This window comes from Sinocyclocheilus anshuiensis, unplaced genomic scaffold (genome assembly GCF_001515605.1).
Source record: "Sinocyclocheilus anshuiensis isolate Anshui unplaced genomic scaffold, SAMN03320099.WGS_v1.1 scaffold397, whole genome shotgun sequence".
Taxonomy (NCBI): Eukaryota; Metazoa; Chordata; class Actinopteri; order Cypriniformes; family Cyprinidae; genus Sinocyclocheilus; species Sinocyclocheilus anshuiensis.
In genome coordinates, this window is record NW_015539841.1 from 155,446 (window position 1) to 165,367 (window position 9,922).

Here is a 9,922-nt window from a genome sequence, read left to right on the forward strand (position 1 = left end):
ACGATTTTGTCCTCACTTTACCAAGAGGTCCTCACTTAAAAGGTGTTTTGTCACATTTTGGTCCTCACTAATATAGCAATACAAACACAGACACACACAGACACACACACACACACACACACACACACACACACACACACACACACACACACACACACACACACACACACACACACACACACACACACACACACACACACACACACACACACACACACACACACACACACACACACACACACACTCACAATGTGCGTCTGTATGTATCAGCGGCCTCTTGCGGTTGCTTAATAACATCACATTTTACATCGCACTTTCTGAATACTAGATGAATCCCTATCATTTATGAGTCTGGGCCGTTGAGCTCAAAGTCCATTGAAACAGCTCAGTAAATAGTTGGTTCTTAAATTCAAGAAAGTCCAATACTCTAATAACCACACATGTGGGTGAAAGTGGAGCAAGGTTTTTAAACTGCTCCAGAGACGACAATTTCAAGCATTATACTTTTTGGAATTACATAATATACGTTCTAGTGCACAATTATTTACATTAAAACAAAAAAAGATCCTGGATTACACTTTTAAACTGCTTTAAATATTTGTTTAAACCAAATCAGTACATGACACTTCCCTGACAACAAAACCCTCCAAAGGGTTTCCGCGAATTTTCAAAAGGGCAAATAATAATAATAATAATCAGAAAGACTATCAAATTTACAGGCATACATTACACAAAGTATATAAATGTACATTTATTTTAGCGATATTATAATTAGACTGGCTCTATGTATACATACTGGGCCTGAGTGAGAACGGTTGCTCAACGGAACCATGAGCGAAACCTGGCCGAAGCACGGACATAGGAAACGGCAACCGGAAGTGTCCGTCCTGAAATGTGTTCCGTGTAGGCGCAGTGTAAAGCTCATAGACTGTATGGTAAAGATGGAGTGTGTGAATAAAACAGGACATCTCATGAGTCTGGCAGCTCTACAGCTGCATGACCCCTACATAGTGAACCTGCTGGACGTCGCCGGTCAGGTCGCGCTCTATACTTTCAACTCCAAAGCAAACGAATGGGTGAGATTTGAAAATGCGTCGCCATATCAGCGCGCGCACGTCAGTTAGCCTGCGGTTGCTAATAGCAACGCCGCCATCTGCGTTTCTCCTTTCTGGTGTTTGCTGTATTTGTACGTTTATTACCCGTTATATCAGTTCACCAGGAGCATACAGGGAGTTCTGGCAGCGTGTAAGTTTGCTGGAACATCAGTGTCTTATATTAGCAGTCAAGATAAACACACCTAGGAGCTGATGTATGATTAAAGGCGAGCTCGTCATCTGATGATAAACTAATCCGAAAGTAAAATCAGTATGACTTTCTGTCAGTCTTCTGCAGATGAAATCGATATCAGCTTTTATCTGACGGTAAAATCAATACAAACTCAAAGCCACGCTTCAGTCAACGATTGTATTTCTTTTGGTAAGTCATTGTATTAGTATTGAATATGAAATCTGTTTGAAAACTAACACATCTCTCTCACTTTAGGAAAAGACTGAGATTGAAGGCACATTATTTGTTTATGCCAGGTGAGCGATGACTGACTGGACCTGTGAAGGCCCACAATAGTCGCTATATTATTAATAACACACTGATCTGTCATGTAGTGGTGTGTGTAATGTAAGGATGACTGGTTTCCTGCAGGTCGGCTTCTCCCCATCATGGCTTCACAATTATGAACCGTTTGAGTACAGAAAACTTAGTGGAGCCGATCAATAAAGACCTGGAGTTCCAGCTCCAGGACCCTTTCCTACTGTACAGGAATGGCAACTGTAAGTGTTCATCTGTTATCCATCCGTTGCAGTGAGAGGAGCCCTGTTTGACTCTTGCATCGTTTGTCATCATTGACTCTTCAGCGTTTCCCTTATAAAGTGTGCTGTATCATATTCCATACGCATATTTCTAAGGCCTCCAGATGATCAAAACTTTGCTGAAAGACCTGTTCTGATTGATAGTTTATAATTTTTAGCATGTAAAAAGCCTTTTAGTATAATTGTAAAAACGTCCACCTTCAGCTTGTGCTTCTTTATGCCGTCAGATTTTTACTGATTTTAATCGCGTAAATATAAGAATAGCTTTTACATCAGTAGCATTTCAAGATGAACACTTACTGGACTGAAGCAACTTAGATTTATGCATTTTTTAGACAAATCATGTTAAGATGTGAGGATCAAATCCTCCATCAGGCTTTTGAGGAGCATTTATTTGTTCATCTCTCAGTCATCATTGTATTGCATTGCCTTATATGTTTTCAAACTATAGAGTTTTGATCATAAAACCAAGCATGTAACCAACTAAGCATCTGCATCAAATTGCATATTTATGCTCAGTTTGGGCCTCTGAATAAAAAGTATTATTACATACTATTTGAGTCATAAAAGCCTGATGTGTCAAACATGATACTAAACAAAGAACACGCATTGCAAACATATTTTAGATGTGTTTTATATTTTGTCTGAAGGTTCAATAAACTGTTCTTTTAAAAAATTAAACAATTATTTTATATGTCAAGCTTTATATGGTTGAAGAACTGTTTCTTTACTAAGAGTGAAGCAAATATCAGATCTTCCTATTAATGAAACAAGACTTCTGAATATTATAACGAACACCTTCATGTCACTGTCAGTCTTGTTGGATGTGAAGTGATGAATATATAGTGCATGCAACTTTATCTGTATAGGGTACATGCACATAAAGTGATATATATATATATATATATTATGTAGCCAATTTCAGCTGCTTGATTGTGTATATCTTTGCAAAAGGTATTGAGATATTATAAACATTAACATTATGATTTTCAGTAAAGCTGCTTTGAAACAATTTGTGTTGGCTTAGTAAAACAGGTAATGTTCTCCAGTGTGGTCACACATTTTAGCTTGTTTATTCGACTGATATTTTACTGCAAGTCTGTAACTCGCTGTTTGTTGAGCTCTTCGCTGTAAGTATACACATGTTCACAGCACAGCCCCTCTGTACCTGTGTGTTATCTTCTGTGCTTTATTTGATTGCGTGTGTCTCTCAGTGGGCATCTACAGTATCTGGTTCTACGATAAGGCCGACTGCCAGCGGATTGCACGGCTCATGCTACAGTGAGTATCTGTGATTTAACACTCAGCTGCCATCAGTAAAATGTTGGTTGCCTGGTAACTAGTGTGGGCTTGAGCAGTTGTCATGGCGATGTGTTGCCGTGGCAGGCTGGTTGACAGTCATATGCGAATGGGTGGTGAACTCGCCCTAGAGTCTGCTCATTAATATGTCACTGTGTGAATGGAACAGTTGATTTTGAGTGAATAATGAATTTAACTAGAGAAGCCTGAATTGCTGTTAAATCTCTGTAATCCCCAGCTGTTTTTCTGTGTGTGTAGGATAGTCAAACAGGAGGCGTTGCGAGTGTCTCCCGACAGAGGCCTGAGCGGCAGGACCAATGGTTGTGTTCAGAGCAGACCCACAGATATCCTGGAGCTGCTCAGCAAGGCTAAGGAGGAGTATCAAAGGGTATGACCACCCTCACGGCTCATTTCCCTGCTGTTTTTTTGTTGTTCACTTTCACAGCAAAATTGCTGCTCAAATTGAAAGCACCTAGACCTGGTTATCCACGTTGTTAAGATCTATTATTATGTATTTTGTGTGTGTTTCTAGAGTCAGTCAGTGGAGAGAGATGTTCGGGCGAGCTCTGAATCTGCACCGTCACACGAGAAGAGAGAGGACATCCCAGCCGCTCAACACGAGAAGGTGCTGCTAATCACACACATCCAAGAGCACTTCTACTAGATTTGTACAAACATTTTTTGCTCTTCTATTATAGTCAATACTAATCATCTCCGCCCAGTTGCAGCAAAGCCCTTAAGTTAAGAAAACCCGACGTTATCAGGTTAAGGATACCCTCTGTTAAGGATATTACCAAAACAGGTCCCTGCTAAACTTAAGTCAGTGGCTGATTTTGTGTTCATTTACAAAGGACAAAATGCCAAGATGCATTAATATTAAAATATATGGTTTAAACCAATGTGTATTGTCAAAAGCAGCCTAGGGTGAGTTGAGTAACATTGATTCAGGACAAATATATTGTGGAGAGCGATGTGAGTGGTGCTCTGTGGCAGATAGGATTTTGTTCAGTAAAATAAGAAGTCCAAGTTGTAATGGACTGGTTAGTTAGGATGTAATTCATGAAGTATTGTTACACTGTGCCTGGTGTGTATTTGCTGTATTATGTCCGATGAAGCATTCAATATCCAGTATATTTTATTGCACTTTCACATAAGCTTAATTAAAAAGAATGTCAACTTGCATGGTTTGCTCACAGTAATCAGTGCAAAAGACCGCATGAAAGAAAACAGACTGTATGTGTTACACTTTTTTTTTTAAGCTGAGTACCTCACTGGAGCTCTTTAAACTCCCAACTTGCATGTCTGCCAGTGTTTTCAGCTCATCAGTGCTTTTTCAGTAATGTAGAGAGAGAGTGTGCACATGGTTGGCAGATTGGGAAGATTCAGTAGAGCACAGAGCAGAAAATAAACCAATTTATGAAAAAAAAGCAAAAGAAGCTCATCTGGCAACTGCAACTAAGAAAGCTTGTGGAGTTTTGTTAACAATGCAAGATAACACACATTCCAAATTAAAATGAAATGTTTTTAGGGTAAATAACCAGCGGGCAAATATCACAGACGATTATGCTTAATAAGTCAAGAGAAGCAGAAATCGCAATGAAAATATGTGCAGCCATATCAGAACTGAACATTGGACTGACTTGAGCTAAATAATGACACTAGTGTCTTTTAGAGCTGCTTTACAGCTGAGTTTCCATCATTGCTACTGTTATTTTTCTGCAGCTGCTTTGGCACCATCTGTATTGTGTGAATCGCTATAGAAAGGTGACTTGACTGTCCCAATTAGTGTATTGTGAAGGACCCAGGCAATGAAAGAACTGTAAGGATATAATGCTTAATCTTTGAAAATATGAATTTTGTAGCTTTGCTACTGTCAGAAAGGGAGCTTGATTTGCAACACACGTTTTGTGATGTCACTGTGTGTTATTGACTTATGAATAAATTATATTTGACATGCATCGGTTTTTGTTTCCTCTCCACAGTCAGGTCACTCAGTAGTGAAGCAGATCACAGTGGAAGAGCTTTTTGGCAGCTCTCTGCCCAAAGAAGCGCCCCAGTCAACAAGCTCCACTGTGGGAGAAAGCATGCGTGGGCCTGCGTTTGTTCACTCGGTGGAGCCTCTCCTCGCTTCTCGCCTCTCTGCTGACCCAGGAGGCCCGGTGCTGGTCTCTCTCTTTCAGGGTTGTGGCACCCGAGACCCAAGACCGTCTGCTTCAAATACGGAGGACAGCGGGAGCAGTCGTGGTTCGACTGGTCCACTTCCTCCTGCATATACGAATCCCCCCACAGAGGGTCATGGGATGCCTGTGTCACTGCCAGGGTTCATGCCCAGCCCGCTGGTCACCCCACAGAGCTTCAGAGAATCCGCCTGTAAAGTTTCAGGGCCCTTCACAGGAAAGGCTGCATTGTCGGCACAGGTGAATACACCGAACAGCATTTTCATGGTATGTGTTTTTTTTTTTTTATTGTATTTTAATGCAAGTGCAGAAATGATTGATGAAATGGCACACTGTTTCCTGCAGTACAGGAGTGGGACTCTTTATGCACCTCAGAATATGTTCTGATTCGTACTGATGTACCTGTGGTTATGGGCGATCAGTGTGAATGTCACTAACAATGTCAAAACTCTTTTAAAAGAAAAGCCAAAACAATGTAAAAAACAAAAAGATGAATATCTGTAAATAGTAAGAGTGTAACAATACACTCATTATGGGGGTTCTGTACAATACACAGTATTGATCTCACAACTCTGAACTCTCAGGATACAACAGGCAAAATACTGATGGGAAGGGGTTTATTAATATTATTACTTCTAAGGCATGATAAACAGTAAACAAAAAGTACTGTTCGTAAGAATGCTACATTTGCATGCTACACACGCATATGCTCTGTCACTGATTACATAGATGTAAAAAATATTATTTGATTGATTTTTTTAATACATTTAATGGCAGTGCATGCTTATCCAGAAAAATAATGTAGTCCCTATCATTATCATGCATTATATATATTAACTTTATACTTTACACCTGGTATTAACTAGGGATGTGCCGGTATCAATTTTTCATGTTGCGATTAATTGCTAATACACGTGTTGTGTGGTTAGCGCTAAATACAGTTGGAAACAAGGTCTAAACCATTTTGTGATTGCATACCTGCTTTGATTGATTAACGGCTCTGACTCGTTTGAAAGTAATTCAAACCAATTAATTGGAACGATTCATTTGTGAATCAGACTACTATGCGTTTTATTCATTTTGACATACTTTAATGAAAAACACAGAAAACATATAACATTTCAAATGAATCTTGTTTTTGCATAAGATCCCTTCTTCTCTTTGACAGAGTAAAGAGGCGAATGCCTTTACACAGTCCTCGACTCTGGTCAAACCCATTCCAGTAAGTGCACTTTTAAGAAGCATGGTCAGGTTTGATGTATTGTTTGGTGGCAGTATACTGACATGGCCATTATGATTGATGTCTCTCTGTAATGTGAAGGCGGGGCCAGCTGTCCAGGGGGAGGAGTCTTCACTGCTGCTGTCTCCTAGTGTGTTCCAGCATTCAATGACCAAGACAGCCGAGCCACTGAAGAACCCCGCCTCCCCGACGTCTCCCACAGCAGACCTGCCCTCTTCCCTGTACAGTCGCACCCAGCTTAAAGATACGCTCATACATCTCATAAAGGTACAGACTGACACATGCACGCTCACAAACCAACAGTGAAGAAAGACTCGTCCATCAAATCACTTTTGTCTTCAATTTTCTGCCTATATTTTTTTGCAGAATGACGCCCATTTCCTCAGTGCAATCCATGAGGCCTACATACAGAGCCTCTCTAAAGGCCTCAACAATATCAAGTTATAGCCACAAACTGGGCGGGGAAAAAAAAAAACTACATCCACGTATGTTGACACTACTGGACGACACACTGATCAACACACCCGCCGGCTCTTACGCTGATGTCACACTCCCAGTGCTCTCTCGCTGAGCTTTCCCACTTCAATCCTAATTTATGTCCATCTGCCAATCTAATATTTTCAGTCATTTTCTCTCTATGACTCCCAGCACAATTATGTACAATTATGTTAAGGGACTTGTGCAATACGAAGCATTGCCTCTTCGGAGAATTGCTTTTCATTTATGATCCTGCCTTAGATGTATGGATATGATACGGTATCCCAGTCTCAGTAGTGTTTTACTGTTAAATCAGTATTGTGGTGTGCAGCATTGGGATTCTTTGAGATCCCAGCAAAGATGTATTTTGAGTAGAATGTGCACTTTTTCTCCTCTTTTCTTACAAACTTGGTTGTTTAATTTGGCCATAAAATGAATGAAGGTTAGTAGAGTTAAACATTTTTTCTCGATACCACAGTTGAACTATTGTGTGCAGGCAGTAGACTCTGAGCATCAGCGTACAGTTATGGTGCCATGTATTGCTTTTTAAAACTGCAGACAGATGAAAGAAATATGAAAGTTTATTTCAAGTGAGATGCATCAAATCAACCTTTGCATATCAGCTAGTTTAAGACATCATTCTGATGATGGCTGTTCTCTGTATCAACAGCAGAAGACGTGTAGTCTGTAGACAACAAGATTATATAATTTAAGCCACAGTAGGTGCATTTAATTTCATCATTAAAAGTAGAATGATTTTTTTTTTCTGCTTGTACTACTAACTAGTTCATGGTGTGTTTGTTTGACAGGAATTGTATTTTTTAAATTCACACAAGGTTTATGTACTTACTGCTTGTTTACACTTTAAAAAAAAAATCTGTCTTGAAAGGGAATTCCTTTACAGGTTTTTTTTTTTTTTTTTTGCTTGTTAGAAACAGTTTGCTTTTATCATGGAGAATTTTAAAACCTCACCAGAAATTAAAGCTGTCATTCAGCGCTGAGGCAGCTGCAAGGCTACATACTCATTTCACGCAAAAAGAACTTCTATCAAATGCATCAGGATGCTCTGTTACAATGGTTTGTGTCGAGTTCATGTGCAAATAAACTATAAATATAATTTGGATCGTTGTTTGCATTGTATTAAAGTGAAACTTCCACAAAGCAAATCTGCTTATACATTTTACTGCTCTAATAAGCATGTTTAATAGGTTTAAATCCATTTTCCAGATTCTGTCATTTATGGGTTGCTGTGATTTATTTAAATACTAATGTTGAGAGCTGTGTTAATGCTACAATAGTTTCAGTGCTGTCATTTTGAGGGCTTATGGTATTCACCCCTCGAATATAATGGGCCTCATTTATCAATCTAACGTAGAAACTAGCGCAGATTCGTGCACACAAAATCTTATGACAGAGTTCACGTGTGATTCATGAAACATTCGAATGCCGAAAACAATCGACATTTGAATATCACGCCCCTAAAAACACCCCGGTTTAGAAGCCTCGCCCCTAGAGTTTACGACACGGAGAAACGTGATCTTTTTGATCTTTTAAATCAAATAGAAATATCTTACTCCAAAAACACCCATTAACCTTGTAATTGCAAACAATTTGTTTACATTATTTTTTATATTTTTATATGTATATTAAAATACTGGTAAATATTAACAGCCTATTTAGTTCCCCTCACTCTACAACACATATTTTAAATTTAAGAATGAAAAATAAGTAGTTATAAAATTATATATTAAACAACATAAAACACAAATTAGGCTATAGTGGCATTCATTATAAACAGCATACAAATGTCAAGCAAAACTGAAATGGCATTGGGCTCTGTGCCTGTCTCATACCACAAGAATCCAAATGTTTCCATTTTTGCCATATTTGTAACATTTGTTTGCATAACGTCTGGGTTACATACAGGTGCATCTCAATAAATTAGAATGTCGTGGAAAAGTTCATTTATTTCAGTAATTCAACTCAAATTGTGAAACTCGTGTATTAAGTAAATTCAATGCACACAGACTGAAGTAGTTTAAGTCTTTGGTTCTTTTAATTGTGATGATTTTGGCTCACATTTAACAAAAACCCACCAATTCACTATCTCAACAAATTAGAATATGGTGACATGCCAATCAGCTAATCAACTCAAAACACCTGCAAAGGTTTCCTGAGCCTTCAAAATGGTCTCTCAGTTTGGTTCACTAGGCTACACAATCATGGGGAAGACTGCTGATCTGACAGTTGTCCAGAAGACAATCATTGACACCCTTCACAAGGAGGGTAAGCCACAAACATTAATTGCCAAAGAAGCTGGCTGTTCACAGAGTGCTGTATCCAAGCATGTTAACAGAAAGTTGAGTGGAAGGAAAAAGTGTGGAAGAAAAAGATGCACAACCAACCGAGAGAACCACAGCCTTATGAGGATTGTCAAGCAAAATCGATTCAAGAATTTGAGTGAACTTCACAAGGAATGGACTGAGGCTGGGGTCAAGGCATCAAGAGCCACCACACTCCTGCGCCCCTTTTTGGAGTAGGCTGGGGCTCACAACAAGAAGACCAGTCACTGTTGTCATAGCACTACCCACTCAGTGAGATTTGATAACACTGGGAAAACGTGCCCGTTCCACTTGGAACAGGAACGTTGTGGAAGCCCCATCCATCCCAAAGGAGGTTTTCAGAAGCACTTACACATATGAACAACCGTTTAGGTGCATATGGAAGAATAGAGGTGATTATAACCCTCTAGGAAATGGCAGAAGTCTGCTGGGGAAACACGGGCTCTGAGGCAATACCGTGGACTTTACACATATGGGATCCACTTAGGTCTCTACATATGGAACCCAGCCCTCTACCGGTTC

The 9,922-nt window shown here is 39.5% G+C and overlaps 1 protein-coding gene across 3 annotated transcripts; it reads left to right on the forward strand.

Moving 5' to 3' along the window:
• Positions 1–860: 860 nt before the first annotated feature.
• dcp1a (decapping mRNA 1A) lies at positions 861–7,515 on the forward strand. Of its 3 annotated transcripts, none has more exons than XM_016480710.1 (10): positions 861–1,076; positions 1,543–1,583; positions 1,699–1,826; positions 3,080–3,146; positions 3,423–3,552; positions 3,697–3,789; positions 5,147–5,608; positions 6,510–6,563; positions 6,663–6,848; positions 6,948–7,515. In XM_016480710.1, exons 1-10 carry the CDS (start codon positions 933–935, stop codon positions 7,026–7,028), a joined length of 1,386 nt encoding a protein of 461 aa, XP_016336196.1. In that variant the 5' UTR covers positions 861–932; the 3' UTR covers positions 7,029–7,515. The 3 variants fall into 3 exon arrangements, with proteins under 3 accessions (XP_016336196.1, XP_016336197.1, XP_016336198.1); XM_016480711.1 differs by having other exon boundaries at positions 5,147–5,581; XM_016480712.1 differs by lacking the exon at positions 861–1,076 and adding an exon at positions 1,241–1,476.
• The last annotated feature ends 2,407 nt before the right edge of the window (positions 7,516–9,922 follow it).